This window comes from Dermacentor variabilis, chromosome 7, assembly GCF_050947875.1.
Source record: "Dermacentor variabilis isolate Ectoservices chromosome 7, ASM5094787v1, whole genome shotgun sequence".
NCBI classification, from domain to species: Eukaryota; Metazoa; Arthropoda; class Arachnida; order Ixodida; family Ixodidae; genus Dermacentor; species Dermacentor variabilis.
The window spans coordinates 79,328,956-79,355,187 of NC_134574.1; the positions used below are offsets into that span (position 1 = coordinate 79,328,956).

The window sequence follows — 26,232 nt, forward strand, 5'->3', positions numbered from 1 at the left end:
GACTATTCACCCACGCTCAGAAGCCTGGTGTTTTACCCACTGGGCTAAGCCGGTGCTTCCTACGTAGTGGCCTTGTGCACTCGGCTTTATGGCATCATGCTACTTGAACAGAAATTTTCATTGCCAATCCTATTAGAATCTATGGCAGTGGGGTACGGCAGCATGACGTCAGAGATCGAATTGAACCGGCCTCCTGTTATCTTGGTCGCGTTGTCCATGCCACTCATCACGTGATGAGTTCACAATTTCAAAGTCCGTTCAGCGGCGTTCAAATGAACGATAATACTTTCGCAATCACAACTCATGAGAATTGCTTAGGTGAACTCATATCTTTTTTCCCTTTCAACAGGCTATAAACTCAGCTAACGTGGTCTATTTGGAGATTCACTCCTAGTAGAGGGTGACATTATCGCTAATAAGGCGAGCTTCAGAAGAATAATTATCCAAAAACTAATAATTAACTATTTTTATTATTACTTTAGGGGCAGTGTATAAATGGTGAAATTGAAGGCAGTAACACTTAAATGTACCCTTATATTTCCAATGTATTGAAAGTCGCTCCCTATTTCAGATGTTTATGATCAAATTTGAACGGTGAATCCTGGCAAAAATTCGGAGGACGTTTAAGCTTCGTCTTTAGGAGTGGAACGCGATATCATTCAAAGACCCCTGACTCCTTTCTCGCTTCCGGCAACTGGAGTTTATGTAACCGTAGCATTTACTGGGAAACGTTGGCGACAAAAGCTATGCACGAAGGCGAGCTTTCTGGTAAAAACGCGAACTCCTGCGTTGGCCAATCTCGTGTTATTGTTTCGCCCTTTTGATATTTTAGCCTCAGAAGAGCTTACACAAAAGATATGCACTACCGGTGTTTTTTTTTTTCATTGCATTTCTTTATGGGCTGTCGCTCTCGAAACTCCGAAGGATCACGTCGTAAAGAATCAAAGACAACGTATGAGCAACTTTGGTAGTAAAAGATTGGTTTGGTATGCGTGCTTCAGAATTTGGCTCGAAGTTCTTTTTGCCGATGTCCGACGCGATGTGCGACGCCAGACGTCGAACGCCGGCGCCGGATTTTCCGCCACATGGGGCCCGTAACGCTGTCGCGTTAATAAGCAATTTTAGTTGGGCGTCCCCTACCACCCACGTGCGCACCGTGCGAGGTTGTGCGTGCTTAGCGAAGGGCGCGCGCACGATACAGCAATAGTTGGCGGGACGCAAAAGCTGACAAGAGGATCGCTGACTTGCACGCGTAGGAACCAGCAGTGTGCCACTCAGCGGCGCCATATGCCACCTTCTGAAACTGTGTAGCCAATGTCAGCCGCCACGAACTCAAAACACAAGCCGGAGTCATATCTTCGGCAGGAGCGATATGGGAAAATGCGCTCTCGTGGGCCCGCGAGAACGCGCGAGAATGTCCCGCAAAGGCCGCAGAGCCCGCAGCGGACGCTACGCAGCTTTTGGGAAGCTGCGGGCGCACGCAAGATACCGGGCGCGCTCCGGCGTTCTGCGCATGCGCACTGACGCCTCCGCGGGTTTGCTGCGTATGCACAGCTGCTGCGGACGCCCAACTAAAGCTGTCTAATATCGAAACCGAGTTCCGCGGCAGCGCACTAAAGGCGAACGTGCTCGGCCAGTCGTGGCACCTACTGGCGCAGGACGCTTTGCATGAAACGCGTGGGTGGTAGTACGTCGGGTCTGGATTTGCCGCGCCGTGCTGTCGTTCAAACTTTGCCCCAGACTTTTATGCGGGGCATTGCCCTCCGACTATCAGGGGAACGGGCTCAGTCTCGATATTTCCTCGATTGAACTTTCTTTACTTTAATGGCGAATACCTCGAAATAAGTGCGATTTTCAAGATTTTTAAAACCTGAGTATGCATGAATATGTCACTGCCTCCAATTTGTCATTCATACAAGTGCCCCCCCCCAAGGTATATATAAAACATTAATTATTGTTTTTCGTAATTCTTATGAAGCTCAAGGTATTAGCGGCAATGTGTGTCCGCCTTGACTAAGAACTAGTCTGCAATAAAGCCACGATTGATAAGCTCATTACCTTTTATAAAAGATATGTGTTACCAAAAATAATACTTTTTATATCGGGAATAGCATTTATCATGCACCAGGATTTAAAAATATGCACATGCGACGTAGCTGGACAGCAGCAAAATAATGTTTGCTGTCACTTGGAGATACTCACGTTATTTTTTTGCGTTCCGCCTAGCTACATAATTAGCCGTAGTTAAATATCCGGCTTCTAAAAAATGATATTTAGGTGAAACGTGTTAGAAAGTTGTAGAGCAACACGAAAAACTCCCGATACAACTTTCTGTTTCACAATACCTGACACATAAATTTGTTTTTGTGATCATGAAAGCCCACGAATACACACAAAGTGCCTCGAGCGACCAGTCGCGCGGCAGTTTTGCGTGTATTCACAGGCTTGTTTCATGCTTCAAAAATAGCAAGTAGCAAGTATTGACCAAGGAAAAGCTGCATAGAGAGTTTTTCATGTTGCTCCACAATTTTTCCATTGACACTTTTCATCAAATATAGGAATTGTGAACTTGAATAATTAATTAGGACTAATAGTATAGTCGGGTGAAATGCTAACGATATGATGAGTAGCTCCGAGTGAAGGTAAACAACATTACCTTGGTTCTGTCCAGCTAAACTGGAAGAAGACGTGGCTGAATAAAATTGATACATTAATCAGAACGGGATTGAAAAAGGTCCTAAGCCTCCCTAGAAACACTAGCACGGAACGACTCCTCCAATTGGGGCTACACAACACGGCAACCGAACTGTTTGAGGCACAGCGAAACTCCCAAATTAGTCGGCTCTCACTCACAAGGGCGGGCATCGAGATCTTACTAGAAGCAGGCATACAGCCCCTCTTCATGCCACCAGAGAAGTCGCAACTATGCACAAACGCCAAAAGGTCAATAACCGTTGATCCCATCCCACGAAACATACACCCCACCCACAACGAAGGGCGGAGAAAAGCGAGAGCGAAGGCAATCCTTGATAACATCAAACGTAACGAAACGCAAGTCCTCTTCGTTGACGCGGTCAGATATTGGAATCGAGGCGTCTACGCGGTATCTGTGATGAACGCCCATGGCTCACTCGTCAACGCAGCCACGGTAGTTACCAACATCACTCACGAAGCAGAAGAAATGGCCATCGCGGTGGCCCTTCGAAGCTGCAAAGGAGCGTCAGTCATTTACTCGGACTCAAGAACAGCTATTAGAACCATCTTGTCGGCCCTCGTCTCTAGGAAAGTAGCTACGGTTATCAACACCATCTTCTTCCAAGAAACGGGAGGAGACAACCTCACGTCCCCACACATCACATGGTTTCCGGCCCACATGGGCAACATTTCCGGACCTCCTGACTGTAATCCGAAAGAGCGGGCACACCAACTGGCGCGAAAGCTCACATTCCGTGTCTGCGGTCCGCCCTCTCGCTTTAACGCAGCCTGGAGGGACCTAGACAACAAAGGCCCACTCGTATCATACCACGAAATCCTTTCAAATCATAGGTTATCATGAAGAATTCTTCCTCCTCCTCACCCAAAGCTCAAAAAAGCACAGGGCGTCACTTACAGACAGTTGCAGACTAGGACATACATCACACTAACAACACTAAGCAGGAGCAATCCTGACCTTCCTACTGAATGCCCACACTGCGGCCACGAATACAACAACTTCAAACACAGGCTCTGGCTGTGCCCTGCCAACGCGAGCACGGACTTTCCCGACAAGTCTTCCTGGGACTCGGCGCTCAGAAGCACAGAGCACATCGCTCAGCTCAAGGCTGTCCAGAGGGCCCGGGCCGTCGCCGAAGGACTCTGTCTACCGGCCCCGACCTGGGTGAAGCGCCGGATTTTTTATTATTTTTTATTTATCAATACGGTAGGTCTTCTGCAGACCCATACAGGGAGCGGGCTTTCATCATCATAGGTATGTAATGAGATACAACAAGTTCTCAAGAAGACAACAAGAAAACATGAGGTAGATCAGAACACTTTTCAACAAGTCAATATTATATTATGTTACATATATATTATCAATATTCAATATCAATATTATATTATCAATATTATATTACCCACATAGTTACGCTTCGCGTACACGAAAACAGAAAATCTAGCATTATGTATCGTATGCTATACATGAGAAAAATGTACACACGAAAATAATACCACACTACAAGATACTTTCTGGGGTTTTACAACAGGAAAAGTAGTTATACAGGGTCCATCAGCTGCTGCACTAGAGAACAAAACTGATCTAAATTTGGATTATTTACAGCTTCGCTTGGTAGCGCATTCCAAGCGTTCACAGCCCGAGGGAAGTAGGAAAACTTAAACATATTGCAATGCGTATTAAATGGCCGGACGCACTTATCGTGCTTTGTCCTACTAGACCGACGGCCAGGCGGATGAATATAGTCGTCTTTTCCGATTTTGATGTGTCCGTTAAAGAGGAGATAAAAAACTTCATAGATGCAACATGACGCCGGCAGGAAAGAGTTGTCAAATGCGCTTGATTGCGCATGTCCGTTACACTGTCGTGCCAAGAATACTTTGAATAGATAAACCTAAGAGCCCTATTCTGTAATCTTTCAAGTTTATCGCGAAGGTACTTTGGATGAGGCTCCCCCACTATGCTTCCGTATTCTAAAATAGGTCGGAACAGAGTTTTATAGGCAGTTAATTTTACGGCCTGAGGTGCTTTACTCAGTCTTCTGCGTAGAAACCCTAATTGCTTGAATGCCTCGGCGCATGTATCGGTGATGTGCTTATCCCATTTTAAGTCTTGCGAGAATGTGACACCCAAGTATTTTACTTTGTCGTCTTGTGTAATATTCAAGCCTTTAAGATTGTACGTAAATGATAAAGGTCGTTTTTTCTTGGTTAGGCTGACGAACGCTGTTTTAGAGATATTTATTTCCATCCCCAACGTATTGCACCAATGGGCAATGTTTTGTAAAGAAGAATTAAGCTTTAGTTGGTCGTGAGTACTACGAGTTGCAGTATAAGTGACACTTGGTGTTGTTATAGACGTTGTGCTACACATGCCTTACGATGACATTCCAGCTGTCAAGCTAGTAGTAAAAAACTTTATTGAATGCTAAACAATGCATTATTATAAACACTAAAGGTACTGGAGAATTCTCCTTGACTTTGATAAGAACGCACAGTTTGTTTCCCCGTTTTACTCACTAAAGAACACGTGTCATTTTAGTCTTCGTACCACAATATGGTGCAGAACAAGAAAGACACATAGATAATTAGGTGTATTTCTCAATTTGGAAAGTATGAAAACACTGCCTATTTTGTTCTTCGCAGGAACTGTCAGAAGGGAAGGTTTTCTTTATCAACGCCTGCCTGATCACTTGTGCCACGACGGCTGCCGACAACTTGTACGTTGGCGACTGTAACAAGGCCGTCATGAATTTCGCGCCATTTGCCGAGGCCTTCCAATGTGCTCCAGGTTCCAATATGAATCCGGAGAAAAAGTGCACATTTTTCGATTGACAGTTCTGGAGACAAGTGTCTTCGTGTTCTTTTCACCGCTTTATATGTGATTTTCTTCTGATCGAACCATAAATGTATTTTGTGAGAACCGTTCAGGAAAAATAATTAAGCTAACTATACATGTGCCCTCCTTGACTCACAAAAAGAAATTATGTGAATCAGGCACTGCAGTTCGTTCCCACCGAGCTGCCGCAGTCGGAGGTCTGTTGCAAGCGAAGCACCTATAAGAATGGCTAAGATGTTTGTCACCGACACTGTCCCCGAAGTGACTCTCACAAATACTGTCGATCGCTGGTAGAAGCTTGGGGTACTGTGACCCCAGCTGCGAAAGCCAATTCGAAGGAGGCATGCACGTGGGGAGGTCGAATTCCGCTTGCTATCGCCAGCGTTCGTAACACGCAGATTGCCATTTAGCAGATAGAAGGGTTCACACCAGGCAGCTCCAGCGCGTCTTATATTCGTCCGATACGATTGGTTATGGTTGAGACTGCAGACCTTTGACTCGGCTGCCTGTTTTGGTCTAGCTTAGGAGTGCCACACTTTTGATCTGAATTTGATCTCGCAGTAAAGCACGCGCCATCAGCACCGAACTTTTCGATTTTACTTCACGCAGGCAATGCAGGACAGTATTTGTGTAGTGCTCAACTTAATTTTCAGTTACCTGCCATGATTCTTCAGTCACTTTGACGTTTGGCTAAGGATAAGGATAAGGATGGATAAGGACGGATAAGGCTAAGGATAAGGACGAGGTTACGGGATAAAATACTCAGCCGTGGCGGCCGCGTTTCCATGCGGGCGTGATGCAGAAATGTGCATTGTGTGCACATTAATAGAACCCGGGCTTTCAATATTTATCGTTTATGGCTACGGCGTGCCCCAAACGCACAATTTTTAACACGAAAGTGACGTCGGCGCCAACGCATAAAATGTGCCCTATCTGGATAGAGACGGTTCTGCCATCTATAGGACTGGATGAGCGGAGTACTACATCATGATACTTAAGAGCGCCGATGTTTGGCGCTTCGGTAGTCTCAGCGCTGCGCAGGCTCTGACGCGGTGTAGGCTAGCGTAGGCGGTGTAGACCTTGGTATCAATCGTCACTTACAGCGCATACATAGACGAGGGACAACAAAGGATGACGAAGACAAGCGCTTGTCTTCATCGTCCTTTTTTTGTCCGTCGTTTATGTATGCGCTGTAAGTGACGATTGATACCATGGAATATCAACTAGCCTGTATCCAAACCCTGATTCGGTGTAGACCTACTGTCCAGGTGACAACGCAGTTTCCGCACGTGGTGTGCCTTTCACATACGATTAGCCGGTGACGCCTATACGCTTACGGAGCGTAGCTTCAGCCTGCATCGCAATGCTTACACGCTGCCTACTGCTTTGCTTGCGATGGCACCAACTAAGAAAACTGCTGCGTTAAGCGGTGCAGAAGGGTAGCGACGTCTATGGACGAATTCCGCTTTGCTCCGGCGAGTGACACTCCAGCATGAAACAGTAGGCCTTCCCGCATTCGCGGCGCACGCTGCAAACTCCGCAAGTCGCATTCCTGATGGTGAGTGGTTGGCAACTCAGCTGGCTGCCCAAGACAGTACGCAGTGGGACTGAAATGATCGTAGCTAAGTCGAAACGACTCTGCAGCAGGACGGCGCTCGCCAGCAGGACGGCGCTCGCCAGCAGGACGCCGGGTACCAAGCTAACCTACAACACGGTCGCCGATCCGAAAATAGTGCGGCGGGCTGCTTAGAACGAGGACCGCGGGGTCGAATCCCGGCCACGGCAGCCGCAAACTGATGGCGGTCGAAATGCGAACACACGAGTACTTAGATTTAGGTGCACATTAAAGAACCCTAGGTGGTCGAAATTTGCGGAGTGCTCGACTACGACGCGCTTCATGTTCATAAAGTGGTTTTGGCACGTAAAACACCATAATTATTAAAATAGTGCGGCGTTCGCTGCAGCGGACAGTGAGTTCACGAAGTTAGCATGCAACCGCTCCTGTGAAGACGCGTTTCACTTTCATGTTCTACCGAATTGTGGGAAAGAGCGATCAACTATGTTTTTTTCTTAGTTGTCTACTGCTCTTATCACAAAGAGTGCCCAGAGGCAGGTTGCGACGATAAAGACAGCGCGACGCCCTATAAGTTATTTCCGAGGCGATGACGAAGGGTGAAAAAAAAGTTAACATTTGATGTTGTTTGAGGTTTAATGGCGCAAGGGCCAGGTATGGCCAAAGAGCGCCATAAAGTTAACATTTAACGTGGAAACGTGGACTCATGAGCCAGTGTACGTGTGTGTATAAGGTGGATGACTGATGCGTGCATTTTGTAAGCTACTCGCAGTTGACGACCCCGTGCTTCACTTGAATTTAGACATCACACAACTCTTTCCTACCTGTGGGCTAGGAATGAAAAAGAATTACAATGAATAATAAATTTGAGCATTCCGTAAACACTCGGAACCACCCTGATACTTTAAAATTTGCAAGTTACTTTCCGTTATGTCTGTAATCCTTACTGAGCAAGAGGAAGCTTCTACAGTTCTTTGACTATACCGGGCAAAATATCTCGCAAGGGAGAGGCGGCAGCTCAAGGCGGCAGCTCGCAACTCTAGTCTATTGGCTGCGTCCTCCCCTCAACCTCCGCCTTCGGTGCGGTGCAGTAAACCGCTTAATCACTCCCTTTCTAGACAGTTATAATAGAGAGTGATAGCTTAGCGGGTCTACCGGCCAGGGGGCCCAGCAGGCGAGCGAAGACGTCACTGCTCATGTTCGGTACACTGGGGCGGCAAGCGGGTTTACAGAAGGCCGCTCTCTCGCTGGTATCGTCTCCCCATCGTAGCGCGCGAAGCCGACCCGCGTTCTTGCGAAACAAGCAGGCGCCCGCCAGCAACACAGGGGCATGTCATCGGCGTCGTTTTCAAACGCCGCACCGGCTCGCTTGCTTTCGAAAAAGATTCGGAGATGTTTCGCTACTGCTAGAGGACTTCTCTATTCTGCGGGAGGTTTCAGCAATGAGTGCGTTTGGCGACGATCGGAAATGGATAACGTTGATCCAGATCCTCAAGCGAGCATACTGATCTTTTAACAGTAACTCCAACCTTGTTAGACAGGTGGCGCAGAAAAGTGCTCCGCTCTCTCCGCTCTCCTCTCTTACTCCGCTCAACCGAACGAGGGATGGCTGAGCTAAAACTGCTCCTCTCACGCAATTTCACGTGTAGTTTCAGGCGCAGTTTTTCACGTGCAGTTTCATGCAATTTCACATGCATGCCCGTTCGCGCGGGCATGCACGTGAAACTTCCGCGACAGGCTGCAATTTTAAAAATTACGAAAAACAAATTGATTTAAAACAACGTAAACCACTCCTCCTTGATGAACTTGGGGTATGTCGACCCGCACTCCCACAGCATGTGTGCAAGAGTGGAGGTGTGCCCACAGGATGGTGAGGCGTCGTCGCGATAGACGTCGCGGTATGACTCGTGTAGAGTTGACAGACAAGGATATGTGCTGGTCTGTAGAAGTCTAAGCGAGACGGCTTGTGCCCTATTCAACTTCAGAAGGTAGAAAGATCGTTCTAGACATGTAGAAGAATTTAATAATCTCGTTGTGAGTAGCGGGAGCATCCCTCTGGCGGTAGGGAGGAAGGGAGTCGGCGCTCCTTACAAAAGAAGCGCGGTCGGTGAGGTCACACGCAGCCTCGTGAGCAGACTCACTGAGGTTCGAGGCAGCACCCTCGACCAACTATACGTGAGCGGGTAACCAATGAATCGAATGATGCGTGAGAGCATATGGACTCGAGCCACTAAGAAGGCAAGTAGCTTGTTTGCCGATGCAACTTTTCTGAAAAGCCCTAACTGCCGTTTTGGCATCGCTATAGATCTAGGACCCACGACCTTCTTGCAGGGCGATGGCGATTGCGGCTTGCTTGGCGACTCCTGCGTCAGAAGAGCGAATCGAGGCGCTATTGGAAATCTTGCCTCTGGAGTCGATCACAACGACGGCAAACGTCATTTCATCACTGTACTCCACGGCGCTGACGAAGCTTGCTCTGATGTCTGGTTCCTTGAACTGTTTGAAGATCGCTGCTGCTCTGGCCTTGCGTCTGCCCTCGCGGCGGACGGGATTGACGTTTCGGGGCGCAGGGGCCACTTCAACATTGCCTATAATGCACCTAGGAATCGGGGTACTGACCATCGTGAATACCGCACGGTGGTAACCCAGTTCTTCGAGGATGCGTTTATCAGCCACTGTAGTGGTCAGCCGTGTGAGTTGCGCGCGTTCTTGGGCTTTGGCAATATTCTCGACAGTGGTATGTACCACCATCTTGAGGAGATCCCCGGTATGGGTCCTGATGGGTAGCCTGAGAGCCCTCTTGACTGCTTTGCGGATCAGACCATTGAGCTTGTCTTGCTACGCTGTGAGCCAGTTGTGCATAAAACGTTGTGCCTGGAACGTTGTGCATGTAATCGTGTATGTGAAGTGGCATAGTTTCGGCATGAAAAGCACGAATGTTTGCTAAGGTTTTGTGAAGCACTCATTCGCATTGCAAGCGTAAACTGTTCCACAGAGGCTGCTGTATATACATGTATATGTATATGTATATATATATATATATATATATATATATATATATATATATATATATATATATATATATATATATATTATCGTAAATGGGGCTCCTTACGCGATTCAGAATTCTGTTGCAGTTGGCAAATAAAATCACCATACCATCATCTCACATGTGTGCAGGCACCGCTAACTTGTTTTTACGAAAGGTGTCTAAGCAATTATTGGCCCCCACAGTTCTAGGCAAAGACTGTGCGTACCTTCGAAGTGTATGTCGCACGAATGATTCGTTGTATATGGCTCGTTTTTCCTCTGATGACAATTGACCATGCGGTGTGTCTAGGTGTCGATACGAGCATATATACTTTGTGTATTTCGTTTCAATATATCCAAATCTAAGTATGTGCCTGTGCTTGTAAAATTCCTTATGCTTGTCTCGTCTTTACGTGCGCATTTCAAGGAATGCAGCCGTAAGAACTTGCCCAACTGTCCATACTTCTTCAGAAGGTCTTAAGTCGCACTTTTATGCAGATAAAGAGCTTATGTGCGTACCTGAGAGGCACTTGTATAACGATAAAAATAGTAGCGCGCTGAAACAAAAAAAAAACAATTTTCTATGACCTAGACTATGATCGATGAAACGTGCAGGTTTTGTGACCGCAGCGACTGCTGGTGCTCATAGTGGCCAGTTCTGTGGTGATCACTCTGGAGCACGCAACTAAATAAATGCAAATTTAAAGCAACAGGATAATTTTGCTTGTGTTTTCTATTTGCAGATGCTTTTATTAGATCAAGACTATTCCTCAGCTGCCAGTTAAACGGTCAACACCCGGAGACATGGTTTCTGTATGATTGTTCTGATGTAGTCTCCAGGAACAACTGCTTTCAGCTTTTCATTGCCACAAGAGATGTGGATGGCGTGCATATGCATGCACATGCTCACTCTCCTGTCTAATATTTGCAAGGTACCTTTGCATGCAGTCTGCATGCGTAATTAGAAATACGAGAGAGCTAAACGTCAATAAATTATTTACTCATGATGTTCCACAATCCCACTCATTTTTTTATCGAGATAGCTGTTTCTGGTGTTATTCTGAACATATGTAATGTTTATGTTTTTATTCATACTGCAATTTCCTTTGATACATACAACACATTAGTCAGCTTAACGATACATAAAATATTGAACAAATGAATGAATGAATAGACTGTATATTGACAGAAGGACTTATTAGGCTAAGTGTAAAGGAGACCCCACGAGGATAAAGGAAACTATAAAAAAATTAAAAGTTGGGGAAGCGAGAAGGTAACCTGCTTTGCCGTATTAATAGTGGCTCTGGTGTTGGGCTGCTGAGCACGAGGTCGCGAAATCAAACCCGGGCCATGGCGGCAGCATTTCGATGCAGGGAAATGCGAAAACACCCGTGTAATTAGGTGCAGGTTAAAAGACCCCGAGTGGTCCAAATTTCCGGTGTCCCCCACTACGGTGTGCCTCATAATCATGGTTTTGCAACGCAAAACCCTATTCGCTTTTTTTTTTGCCGTATGAAGTCATAAGTAGTATGCCTGTCTCTCATGTGAAATCGTACAGGGCCAGGAGATGTTCCCCAATCTCTTATTGCGGAGGCGCTCATTCATCCAGCATCTGTATAACAGACACTTTCATTTGGAGACTACTCATACATCAATAGCAAACGTTTACTTGAAAAACACCCGACATATATTTAAGAGGTTCTCAATTGTGCTGGCCCCGGCAGCAAGTGACGGAGCATGCATACAGCTAAGACTGCTGCTTGAGCCACCTTTCGCGCTCTAATTCAACAAACAGCATAGTTGAGGACAGCCCGTGCTTCAGCTGTGCAAGCTGCCGTTAAACCAGAACAGTGCGAACGCTTTAAAACCCGGTAAAAGAGCGGGGTTCTATTAAGACGCTCCAATCCAATAACCAATGGGAAATCAAATAAATCTTTAGTATAATCAATTTACCTGGTGGTTTCGTAGCTAAAGCGGTGTCAATCAACTGTTTCTACCTTATTGTCGTATTATTTAAACTCCTAATACGAAAACAGCATCATCATCATCAGCCTGGCTACACCAACTGCAGGCCAAAGGCCTCTCCCATACTTTGCAACTACCACGGTCATGTGCTAATTGTGGCCCTGTTGTCACATACACTTTCATTGGAGGCTACTCATACAACAATAGCAAACGTTTACTTGAAGAACACTCGACATATATTTAAGAGATTCTCAATTGTGCTGGCCCCGGCACCAAGTGACGGAGCATGCATACAGCTAGGACTGCTGCTTGAGTGACCTTTCGCGCTCTTAATCAACAAACAGTATAGTTGAGGACAGCCCGTGCTTCAGCTGTGCAAGCTGCCGTTAAACTAGAACAGTGCGAACGCTTTAAAACCCGGTAAAAGAGCGGGGTTCTATTAAGACACTCAAGTTCAATAACCAATGGGAAATCAAATAAATCTTTAGTATAATGAATTTACCTGGTGTTCTCGTAGCTAAACTGTTTCTACCACCAGGTTTCTACCTGGTGGTAGAAACCTTACCAGAACCAACTGTTTCTACCTTATTGTATTATTTAAACTCTTATTACGAAAACAGTATCATCATCATCAGCCTGGCTACACCAACTGCAGGGCAAAGGCCTCTCCCATACTTTGAAACTACCACGGTCATGTGCTAATTGTGGCCATGTTGTCCCTGCAAACTTTTTAATCTCATACGCCCACCTAACTTTCTGCTGCCCCCTGCTACGTTTCTCTTCTCTTGGAATCCAGTCCGTAACCCTTTATTACCATCGGTTAAGTTCCCTCCTCATAACATGTCCTGCCCATGCCGATTTATTTTTCTCGATTTCAATTAAGATGTCATTAACTGGCGTTTGTTACCTCACCCAATCTGCTCTTTTCTTATCCCTTAACGTTACACCCATAATTCTTTCCATAGCTCGTTCCGTCTTCCTCAATTTAAGTAGAACCTTTTTCGTAAGCCTCCAGGTTTCTTCCCCGTAGGTGAGTACCGGTATGCTGCATGCCCAACCTGCAACAAAAACTATGGCCCTTATTGCAAACATGCTTAAGAAAACATTGCGCTCATGGTGTGCCATAATATCTTTAGCTCACCTCAGCAATTTTCTTTTCATGCATGAGTTCTGCTTAATTTAAAGCTGAGGAAAAAGTCGTAGCTTCAAAAAATTTGATTGGGAAATTTTGCCCACTTGGGAGGTTGAAGTACTAGGAAAGTATACGTGTACTTAAGCCATTCTTTAGCGTATATTCAAGAAAAAGTATAATGCCCTACATACCTTAGGGATAGTAATAAACTCAACTCTTACGAATTGTAGATATCCTCAGATGCCCCGCCATATGAAAAATATCGGTCGTTTTCCGCGTCCAAAACAGGATTTTCCACATCAAAAACGCACCATCATGCACCAATACTCGACACTTCAGAGTAGCGTCACCTACCAGGCAGTACTGATTTTGTAAATTCAACTGTAGAGCGGCTGCCCTCTCGCTGCAATAAATCTTCTCCGGTAATGCCACAGAGTTTTCTGGTGAAAAAGCAATACACACGATATACGGACGTCATCCGATGACATGCACCACAACGATCAGTTGAAAGGGCAACAATAGCGTTCACATGAAATTGCCACGATATTAGATATGGGAATAGCCTATGGCTCACTATTGAAAATACCATGGTGAAAAGTACGATGGCGCAGCAAATTTAGAAGGCTACTACGGTACTTTTCGTAAATGCATCACTCTCTTGCTTTGCTTAATTACGGAAGGGAAACACTTTTGCGAACCTTACAGCCGCCCGAAGCTGGTCACATAAGATAGTACTAAGCTGCACAATAATGCAATCAGCTATCAGCCATTATGTATGAATCGCGGCCCAGTTCTTGCACATAGTGGCCAAAACTACGGCGACGTAAAATCCACGCAGCGCCAAACAATGGAGTACCGCAGCAAAACATCAGGCACAACCGACAGTTCACAAATGAGGTGGCCTGAGATGAGTCCAGCTTCACAGTGAAAAGGTGGGCTCACGTTGAATGTGCACAACGCCCTAGTAATATCAGAGCCAACAACTCGTATCACAGAGAAAGATCGTACACACACAAAGAACAAGTGAAGAGAAAGCATTACTCAAGAGAGAGTTCGGGCAGGAAAAAAGAGCGCACACGAACAGGTTTCAAAATCAATCGTAAAACGGGCACTTTGACGCAGGGTTCATTTTGGAACCGGCGGGACAAGCGAAGGCTTCGGCGAACGGCGCGAAGTTCATGACCGCCTTGTTGCAGTCACCGCCGTAGATGTTGTCGGCAGGCGTCGAAGAGCACGAAGGGAGGCAGGTGGTGATGAAGAACACCTTCTCCTCGGTCAGTTCCTGTGAAAAAAAAGTCAAGTTTGTGTTTTTATCATTCCCTGCAAAGCTTGCAAATGATTTATAATTGGGTTCCTTGTTTTTACAATTAAAATTACATAAACTTATGTAATATGATCTTGGGAAACAATCAGACTTCGGTATGACGCGTTATTTCAGTTACTTGAAATGTCTTTGCCTTGTACAGGATTGTTTCCTTTGTTTTCCTGGCATTTTGCCGCAAGGCAGGTGGTAAATAAAGAAATTAAATACAAGCTCGCAACTATATTCTGCAGGAACACAAACAATTTCTCTGAATATGTATAGGCCGTCATCGAGGGTGTGTAATTTTCATGTACAGTTCTCAGCGATTGAAACGTATGGTGGCTGGTGCATTTTTTGCCACCGAAGAGTGCTGCATGACCCCTGAGAAAGCAAATGCAATCATAATGAATCGCAAAGGCTCTAGCTTTCATGACACGCCAGTTACAAAGCAACAGCTCGGTGTCCCCAGCACCCACCAGTGTCGCAAACAGCACGAGCAGCCATGCGCTTCGAGTATCCCGTTTGAATAGTAGAGCACTGTGCAACTGGTTTCCGCCTAGCTAATTTAATTATTTTGCTGACATTTTTCGGTGCTATTTAACGGCCTTGAAAGGTCATACAGTATTGTGACTCCCATAAATATATGGAATGCCCTACGTGGTAAGCATACTCCTGATGCAGACGATGGTTACAATCCTGGAGTCGAAGCTTAAAAACATTGGAAATAAGAACCGATAAATGTCCTCGTTGCGTGGTTTCAAATAACCCAGGCGCACTGATAAGATTGCAAGAACGCCACGACGAAGTGTTTGCGGTGGAATGAAAAGTTGCCATGACGAAGAGGTCATGCAGACCCTAAAGCAGTTTTACAGGTCATAGAGAGCGCACAGGTCATCTGCATTTATCTCACCGTTAAGGCAGTCCATTTTCTTGTGTTACATATGTGAGGTCGAAATGTGATTTGATGCCAATTGACAGTAATTTCCACTTCTTTATTGCAATTACAATGACAGTACATCTTTCCCGACAATCACGGAATTTATGAACAGTATATGATGTACATTATGTTAGTCATCAAAACATTTTGCGTGTGAATAGAATCACAAGAGAGTCATATTATTTGGAACTTTCACTACATGGCTTCTATAAATTATAATGAACAGCGATAAATAAGTTTCAAGTCATTGTTATCGAATTGTTGCGCGTATCTTAAATTAGCTATCACATATTTTTTTGCAATTTAATAGGAGGGAGTTTGTTGAAGAAAAGCCTGAACAGTTCGTTCAGGAAATGTTTCTGTCCTCTACGATTTCATTCCAGCACGTTTTTAGGAAGAGGACTACTGCTGTGAATGCAAAGTTTGCGCAGGTGCTTGCCGTTGTTTCATGCCATCATACTTCTACGAACAAATGACGCTTTATAGTATTTCTTAAAGGTAGAAGAGTTGGCTACCGGCATTAGGAAACATGGTTTATACACTGTAAGATGAAACCGTCATGAAATGCAGAAGGCGTTCCATGCGCGTAAACACGTTTTATTATACAAGAGATCACATACAGGCATGATAGACTCACATTTGCGGCAAAATTTGACTATACATTGACACATCGTAATATATATTACTAATTTCATCTATGACGAATGTGGCACACATTGTTCAAGTAATAAATTTTTGCATTCGGGATACGGTCAGGATTGCTATTTCATTGATCGACTCTTGTTTGGAAAAAGGTGTTATAATTCAAGGTGCACTTTCAGCCTTACATTTTTCGGAGTATTTGTGCGCTGTCAAATTTGGTAGCTGGTGCAGGTCTTGCTGACACCCAACATACGCAGAATGCTCTCTCAGCTTGCCCTTGAGGCAGCTTGGGTGCCTTTGATGCCTTCTTCTGCAGTGAGTGTTGCATTCGACAGAGCAGGAGTCGCATTAATGACAGTCTGCAGGAGCATCGTGCGCAGATTCAGGCGTTAACAGGGTCTGGGCGACTCACAAAACATTGTAAAAGATGTCAAACACACCGAAATTCAACAGTACACATGTACTTTAAAAATATAAGGAAGGTAAATTATTGTTTTGCTAGGCCTCTTCCTCACAATGCACCAATAGCTACATTAGCATACCTTCTACAGGGGTCTCGAATAAAGGAATTATTACTTGAATAAATTAATTTATTTTGTGCGTGGATCGTCGACAAAATGGGTTACATGTCCCGTATTGTGAAATTTTTCTATGAATGGGAGGTATTTACATGCGTAATCACTCTCTAGTTAGATCATTTGATGTGTGGCATGCAGTCTGCGCATTTGGTGTTTTGTCTTTTATATTGCTGTTATTGTTTGTTGCTATTGTTTGTTATTGTATTGTTTCATATGATTCGGGTTACTTTGGTGTTCTTTTCATGCGCATTCTTGTTTATTTGTAATTTTTTTTACCGTATGTGTAAGCATACTTCTAGAACACTTGCTGACTCTGAGAGATGTCTGTCTTTGAAGAACCCAAACCTCTTGAGCATACATATTAATAGCACGCTGAAAGCTATCGATGACTCAAACATATTTTTCAGCAGATGAAGAACTTCTGTAAGTGTTCAGTTTTGCAGCAATGAAGTGAAGCAGAATTCTTGCATCCGTGTAATCTACATGGCGATTCTTTGTGCCATCTTTTATCTAACTGCCAGTTTTGTCAGCATCGCAATCCACTTAGCCACCTCTCCCACAGGCCCCTGAATCTTCTCGTAGAAATGTTAATATTGCATATTATCATCTTTCCTAACATTCATAGGTTCTAAGTAGCTCCAATAACGTTTTTGTCCTGCCATTTTCCGCAAAGTGAAGGAAAGCTGGAACTTTCAGTGGATGGACCGAACTAGTAGATAATCTGATTTACAACTGTTACAGGCAACAATTTATCCACAATACTAGAGCCATACCCATTGCTTAAAGGTTCTTGAACAATTCTACACATCTGAACGTTTCTTGAAGTGGCGCAAGCAAAGCGTCCTTTGTTAATGAGATGGTCGAATGCTCATGTGATTGTTTCCTCAAGCCCATGTGAAAAAGCCCCAGTAAACATGAGATTCTTTACCATGTTGATCTGCTTTGATTATTATTATGCCCATGAACTGTCTAAGCACCCCAAAGATAGGCGCATTACTCCTGGTGCTGCTGCATAATCTGGTCACGTATAAATCAACACATTACAAATATTATTAGAAGAACATTCACTTTAATAATTTTTATAGTGTTTTCACAATTTCCTGCTATGGTCACTGTTGCTAGGCGTACTACCACATAATTAAAGAGCTTTTGCAGATCTGAAAAGTTGATTCGAAAATTCCTAAACTTTTAGTCATTGATAGTTATTGATAGGCTCTTTCCTTCGCTACTAAATAAGGGTTATTAAAGCTAACTACTCGTGATTATAAGCCAGCCTAGCAGGATGAAAATACTTTTCAGCAAGTGCTCTAAGGTTCATAATTTATTTGTAGTCAAATCAGCACCAAAGAAATGCCCTTTTCTGATGACAAATAATAACGGTCCATATCAGTTAGTAAAACATTATGCAAATTTTTGTGGTCATTCCTCAAAATCCTATTTCCAGCTTTCAGAGTGTCATGACGTTTCAGCGTTAGACCAAAAGATAATAATAATGCTCACATGATAAGAAGTTTTCAAAATATTCTATGTGAGTAGTCTGCAGCCCTAGTAATTGGCTATCGCTTTTTCTGAGAACCTGAGATTACCAAAATTTACTTGGTTTCAGGGAATTACATAGCCAGCACTGTCAAATTATTTGTTGGGCTAGGTTCAAATATTCATATAATATCAATTTTTAATACAAGAGTATAGAGTTATTTTTTCTGTTTGTCAGAATGCTCTCTATCATACACATCCATCTCAACGTACCAAGCTTTTCGTATGGATTTCTTCCCCTTTCAAGGCCGCCACTGCTTGCACATCATCATCAGCCTTTCTGCCTTGATGTTCATGTTCCATGTGGCGAATAAAATACAAATAGCTGCTTTTTCAAACACATGCATGGCTGCATGGAGCACCTAGGCCATCAGAGTGTTAAGGGTTTTTCGAAAGAATATTCGTAACGATGCCTTATGTGTGCAGCCCTAGTAGCTAAGTGTGTGCCTCTTTGCCTGCGCGAAAATTTCACAATTAGGGATAGTGTTAAGTGTTACTGCGTTAATTTTTTGACATCCTATATAAATGTTCACGTTTTAGCATAAACGGAAAATTATAGTTCAATTGCTGATTTGCGTGATTTGCAATATTCAGCTTGAGAGCAGTGCTCGTACAAGTGCCTTATCAGGTGGAGAAATGTCTTCAGCTAGCGCAACAAATATGGTATATTGTTCACTTTGCTGCGCTCCATCGGCATCTAGGAGGATGCGTGGTGAGTAAAGTACCGTGCGGTAAGTTGAGATGCTCAACATATTGAAATGCTCAACGGGGGTTGCGACGGTGAGGTGTGCACAGAGCGGTCGTGGTGTTCGTGCCTGCGTCGGTTATACAACGTGAGGCGCCTTCTGATGCAAGTGACACGTAGACTTGTTTAAGTTTTATGTGTGAGCGCTTCTCCCCGCCTGTGAAATGTTATCGCTCAGCGCGAGACGCTCCCGCATGTATCGGAAATTTCTCGAGTGTTATCGATGGTTCTGTTGTCAGCGAAGCCTGTGTAAATTGATTGCATGCGTGGCGCGAATTGGGTAGAACTGTCTAAAATACACGCGGGCACTATCGATTACCCTAGAACATTCGAGACTCGTGCTTGAACGCCGACGCGCTTGACCAGCAGATAAGATTTTCGACGACCGCTAATTGTGTTCGCCGCTATCGGCATTCTTTGAAAGTAATCTGTTTTTGAGGGCACAGGATGTTGTTCCTGGCCAGTTTTGTTGCATTCTTCACGGTCACTACTAGGTAACACGAGAATGTTAGAATAGCTCTCATTATATTTGTGGAAATGTCGTATGCACCAGTGGGGCCGCAATACGTATATAACACTGTTTTAACGACTTTGGTTCAAATTAAAATTATATTATGGGGTTTTATGTGCCGAAACAACTTTCTGATTATGAGGCACGCCGTAGTGGAGTACTTCGGAAATTTCCACTACCTGGAGTTCTTTAACGTGTACCTAAATCTAAGTACACGGGTGTTTTCGCATTTCGCCCCCATCGAAATGTGGCCGACATAGCCGGGAATCGATCCCACGACCTTGTGCTCAGCAGCCCAACACCACAGCCACTGAGCAACCACGGTGGCTGTGGACTTTGGTTATGTGCCCCTGGGGCCTCAGTGTATATGCAGTTCTTTCATGAACCGCTTTCACACCAACTGCTGTATGTGCCAAAGGGTGTGAGACTGAGCGGGTGCCACCATTTAATCAAATTCTTTCTGTGAAAGTTTCTGTCGTGCTTGATTTCTAGTTTATATCCAATTGATTCGGTCAATTAACTTTCGTTTTGCCAAAAATAGTTGATTGTACTATCATTCTCGCACATTTGATTGTTGAACTGCAATAAATTTCCAGAGATTTTACTGCTTTGTCATACATTCTGGCCCCCCTCTTCAAAGGAGCCATTGTACTAAAAAAAACTCCTTTCAACTTTGTTATGTGCCCCAAAAGAGCATAATAAACTTCCACAACTCCCTGGAAAGCATCGGAAAAGGATCTAGAAAGCACTCCTGAAACATTTATTTAAATCTCCCTTAATTAAGCCAAGCTGCTTCAAAGTGTCCATAGTAACTCCCAGACATTTTAATTATTGCAATAAAAAGCAAAAAAATTTCATTCCTAGAACTGTTCACAAGAGATCCCTTAAGCAAAGCGCCTAAAATATGGGACCACTCTCTCACAAATTCACACATAAGCACGCCTACAAGGAGCAAAATTATTTTGCAAAGGACTCCTTAAAACTCCCCCAAGAAGCCAAGCAACTCCGACAACTCCCAGCGCTTCTCCTATAAATTCCCAAATGAATCAAACTAACATGCCGAAGCTAAATTAAGAAGCTCCCAGGGCACCTCATAAAAACACTGACAGTTATGGCGTTTAGAGGCTCAATAAATTACTCCCAATATTATGCAGAAATACCTAAGCTCTGGTGTTCAAAACAGCAATAGTAAGCTCCCAAAGCACCTCATAACATTGTCAATAGTCCCGGCGTCCAAAGCAGCAATAAAAAAAAAACCGTCCAGTGTTCCCTGTAAAGGCTCCAGCGGCAATCTCGTTCAAAGGAGCTATAAAAAACTCCCAAGGCAACGCAAAACTCCCGCAAAGTTGGTGTTCAGGAGAGAAGGAAAACACCCCAGGTTCCCCATAACACACCAAAAACAAGAACGGGAACAAGAACTCCGCCCTGAAGTTTGTTGGTCTGTCCTTAGCGTGTGAGTTATGCAACGATCCTAAAACTGTCTAAAAGGGTAAAACCTGTTAGCAGTTATGAACACTGTCATATATGCGAAAACGAGAATAAATGTCACTTGCTCGAGATTTTCCATTTATTTCTCTATGTATCTATTTCCTTGTCTTCCAAGCAGAACACATCACAGCATGTAATGCCTGTTTAATCCACATCACTGTCTTAATGTTTCTTAGCATTACACCTCGCAGTTTTTTTTTTCGTTTCATCGTGGGTTGGGGCCAACAAATTCAGGCTCCAGTTCGCGATCGTGAATCAATTGTTAAATTTGAACATAAGCACGGTGCGTCTAAAAATAGTAAGCACATATAGGGTAATCAATGAAGGCTTCATCATGTGTTCACAAATGCTATATTTAATATTAAATTTTTTTGCTCATTCACTCATATAGGGCTACGGTTTCCTCAGTTTGCCCTAAAGTAACATTTAGAGTAACCATATTGTAGCGCTGGTGATTATAGGCATGTGGTAGACGGGTAGTCAGGGATGGTAATTGCTCTTTTTGAAACTTTCTTTCTTTGTCACAAAGGGATTTTTGGAATGGGAATTTTCATCTGCGCGACTTTTATGCGAATACGTATGTTTGAAGCTGCTGTTATTCCGATATTTTGGTAGCATATGCACCACTTAAATATGCAAATGTGGTGAAAATATATATGTTATGTTATGGAATACAAGACTCAGTAGTCCGCAGTCACGTGTCTTAGCCACAGAGGTCGACTCGCTAAGGCACGTTTAATGAATTGCCACTTGTGTCGTCTAAATCAATATTTTTCTAGCTTAGACGTCCTGTTTGTATATATGACGTCAGGGGCAGAATTCGCCAGGCGGAATTAACAATAAGTATATAAATAAATAAATAAACTTACTAACAAATTTTGGCGTACGACAAATTTGTTCAGTAAGCTTGTGATCCTCGCCGGTGCAAAGACGAGGGCTGTAGTCGCAAAAAGCTGTGTATGCAATGGTAGCGCAGGTGCTATTTATAGTACTTGAGCCAACAGTAAGCGTAAGCCGATTTACAAAACCTAAAGAGCCGATGCAGCTGCCGACGCAAAAATAAATTTATACGATAAGGGAGTCGCAGTCTTAGGAAGATAATTATGTCTATATGCGCCGTTCGCACTGGCACGGGTAAGCGTTGCAACAGGCGGCTGCACCTGATTAGCCAGAGGCCACAACTGATAGCCAAGGATGGCACGTGCTTGTAACTTTGTGGCGCGCTCTTATTTGTCATCTCAAAGTGCGCTGAACATTTTTAGTGCATAACTGTATTGAGCGTGTGCTGATATGATAGGTAGTAACACTAATGCTGTGCTGCCAACTTTTGCTTAATATCTAACAGGCTGTGTTTCCTTATGCATCAATATAGCCTGACTTCTTTACCCGCCGTGGTTGCTCAGTGGCTATGGTGTTGGGCTGCTGAGCACGAGGTGGCGGGATCGAATCCCGGCCACGGCGGCCGCATCTCGATGGGGGCGAAATGCGAAAACACCCGTGTGCTTAGATTTAGGTGCACGTTAAAGAACCCCGGGTGGTCAAAATTTCCGGAGTCCTCCACTACGGCGTGCCTCATAATCGGAAAGTGGTTTTGGCACGTAAAACCCCAAATATTATTATTATTAGCCTGACTTTTCATACTCCTCATGACACTCTATCGAGTGTTAGGAAATAGAAGTGTAATGTCCGTCCCTGACAACACTGAAGTTTGTCATTGATGTGTCTTCGGCACTTCTATCATTCTTTATTACAAATTTGAGCTTTCTTTTAGTCGTAGGTCAGGGAATGATTGCGTTACACAACGTTTTTGAGGCTATAAATCTCCATACGAGAAGGAACAATAAAACGCGCTAAACCTTTTTAATTGGCAAAACCTATTTGCTAAGAAATTGCATATTAACAGCGCAGCTTAGTGAACTACGCCCCAGACATAAAGCAGAAGTTCGCAACACAGCATTAATGTTTCGACTGCCCTCTACAGCCGGGCGCGATCAATAGAAATAAGCTCTAAAACTGCTCTGTGCTCTTTGAGAAGACAAATGCGAGCGTGCCACAAAGACAAGCATGCGCCATCCTCGGCTATCTGCTCTGTCCTCTCCCATTCGGCCGCTACAGCGCATTCACACGCTTGCCCCCGTCAGCTCGGCGGCGCAGATAAACGCAGGTTGGTAAGAGTACTACTCGGTTCTTGCTGAACTTTCGTCTTACGTCGGCCGCTGCGACGGCTGTTTAAGCTTTGTGAATCAACTTACGCTAACTATTAGCGCAATTACTGAAGTTCGCTATTGCGCCACCATAAGATACAAACCTTTTTTCTTACTACAGCGCTCGTCTTTGCAGCGGTGGGCATCCCTAGCTTGCAGATCTTAAAGACAGTTTTAGTTTTCTAATTTAACTTTTTTTGTAAGGTTTTGCTTACGCCAATCTTTTTGTAAGTTCAGTTATTTCATTCCGCTTCACGTTGTTCATTCTCGGCAGAATGCGGTACAAAACTGGCAAGAAAGAGGTTAAGACGTGCATGATGTCTACTGATTTCTCGGCACTCAGAACTCTGCGTAGCCTTCGCCCGTTCCTTTTGTGCCGCTGCACAAGCCCCTATGGGGCAAAACACGTGCTACGCCATAAGGTACCTGCGCGGCATTCACGGTTTGTAGTGGCCGAACACGCCCTTTTGTTTATAAAAAGCGAAGAGGACTCGAACCTTTCCGAAAAATGAGGCTACTGCCCATTTGGTCATGGACCGATGTTCCTGAACGAGCGAGCAGAGTCCTAATGTCCGTCTACTCCACTAAACCAAGGACAGGCGGGCAACTGACTTAGTGGAGGCATACTGAACCAAAAAGAAACAACACATCTATGTAAGCGATATCGCTGTCGGTCTGCGAAGGAATGAAACTCAATTTCTTGGATGTATTATAGAATCAGCATGCGCTGTCAGATATTGCTTTCTATTAATACGCCGTATGATGTCGATGAGTGAATGCAGTTGCTATTGCTGAAACTTGTTTTTAATCAACACCGTTTCCTGCCCGGTCATTTCTCATAGGGTGTCACGCTTATCTCACATGACGATATGAACCAGCTAACCCTCAAACACGTAAAGACAGAACATATTTAAATTCAGAGCAGCAAGTGGTAATAAAATATTGCAGAACAACAATCAGTGATTTCCCGGCACATGTGCGTGAGCAATGTACAAAACAAGATTCCCGTATGCATGACACCGCTCGCAGCACAAAGTCACTTTCACTTTACTCATGCACTGTGTCAGCTTTTCTAAGTCGTTTCTCCTGCTTCGAAAATTCATTGTAGGCGCAGGAATGTGGAGTGGCACAACATATTTACAAGCTTCCGCGTAAATGCAAGTGCAGAGATTGGGACAAGCTCTTGGCCGGAGTGTTTGCGTATGACAAAGTACACTGCGCATTGACATCCATAGTTCTTCGAAGCGCTATACTGGAGAGAAGCAATTCAGCACATTTCCACAGCAATTTTACTGGGACTGCAGCGGCAGCGTGTGCCTTAGTGGGGTTTCTTGAGGAAACAAATAAGCTTCGTACAAACTGTAGCCGCCGCAGCAGATCAGGCGCACCATGATGGATCATACGTTCAGTACGACCGATATCATCAAAATACTATGCTCGTATATAGCGAAGCGTTTGCAGTCTTTAACAGATTCTTAAAAGTGGCAAACAAGTAAGAATACTTGGACTTCCGATGAATCTGTCAACTAACCTGTACACGTTCCCCGTTTTTGATGAATAAGTTGCTCAGATTTCTATAGATCTGGGAAGGTGCGTGCTGACAGGTACTAAGATCGGATATAGTGAAGCGTTTGCAGTCTTGGGGAGATTTCTTAAAAATGGCAAACAATAAGTATCCTTGGACTTCTGAAGAATCTGAGAACAAACCTATACGTGTTCCTTGTATTTGAAGAATAAGCTGCTCAGATTTCTATAGATATGGGAAGGTTTCTTTGATATGTGTTGACAGCGTAACCAGATGCCATGATGTGGCTGGCTTACGTTAAATCTTTCGAGTTGGACCTCGTTGCCATTCGCATGTACGAGACTCCTTGCTTAACCCCTTTATATCCTGTGCCTGTTGGTTCATCTGCAAATCACTGAGAAGCATCCGTCTTTGGAACTACAGCGATGGCGCACCTTGCGCAGTGTATTTTAAATACGATTTTCCCATTTTTGATGTTAGGTGTTGGGGAAATAAAAATGGGTATCAAGAAGAGAATGGTAGCAACCAGTATAACAGGAATGTTTTTGCTGTGGTTGCAATTCCAAACAAATATATGTTACCGTTTCACATAAACTTGGTTGCTTCTACCACAACGACAACTTTTGTCCACTGCCGCCAGCGGTACGTGATAGGGGGTTTGCCGCTCTGGCGCAAAATGCAAATACTTTCATTCTACCTAAGTCGCACCTCCATAAGCGACGGAGGTTCGGCGGTGAACCGACAGGCATATATTGCATGTGTGCAATATATGCCTGTCTGTCAATCATGTTGTTTCCCCAATACTACCCACCTCAGACAGCCGGCTATTATTCTCGTGGTGGTGTCGCTTGAATGCTGCATACGCCACCTCCATCGCGGGAACATCGGGGAAGATGCTGATGTTTCCAGGTAGGCAGCGGAGCGTTCGCTGCTCGAAGGTGTCTTGAATGCTCTGGCTCAACCAAGACGTCACAAACTCGCCTTTAGGGTTGAACTGCAAGAAGCAATTAGCTCATTCTTCATTCGATACAACTTTCGCGTCAACAGGAATTAAGTAACGATGCTTATACCTTATCACGATGCTTATACCTTACCCAACAACAAAGAAGCTGCATAATGATGTTTCTGAAGAGTGATGTGCCCTAAGGTTATATGTGGAACCTTGTGCAGCTGCTTTCATGCTTGATTATGTAGGCTGTGGAATGAGCAGTAGGGCTGTAAAGTACCGCAAATACTGTATAAGGTAGGAGGTGATAATGCCATCTACGGTTCAAAAGTTAAGTGTCATTACCTTAAGGTCAGTGGTTGAGTCACCGGCCACGTGATTACGGATAGTTTAACCTAGAGTTTGTCTTTCATTTGCTTTTGCCTTGCCTGCGTGTCGTTCTCCGTCCACAATAAAATAAGTTTGCGTACGCGTATATTACCCGTGTTCGAGTAATCTTCCTATTCATGTGCGTCCATTGTGTTATGTCACTTTATCGTTTGCTCAATGTGTAACTAGTTGTGTGC

At 44.2% G+C, this 26,232-nt stretch overlaps 1 protein-coding gene across 1 annotated transcript; it reads right to left on the reverse strand.

Annotated features, from left to right (window-relative positions):
* Window positions 1–14,317: 14,317 nt before the first annotated feature.
* LOC142586860 (neprilysin-1-like) lies at window positions 14,318–25,706 on the reverse strand. The gene is made up of 2 exons (XM_075697733.1): window positions 25,532–25,706; window positions 14,318–14,533 (listed from the first exon to the last, which is right to left on the reverse strand). The coding sequence occupies exons 1-2, from the start codon at window positions 25,592–25,594 to the stop codon at window positions 14,345–14,347; spliced, it is 252 nt and encodes an 83-aa protein (XP_075553848.1). The 5' UTR covers window positions 25,595–25,706; the 3' UTR covers window positions 14,318–14,344.
* Window positions 25,707–26,232: the final 526 nt, after the last annotated feature.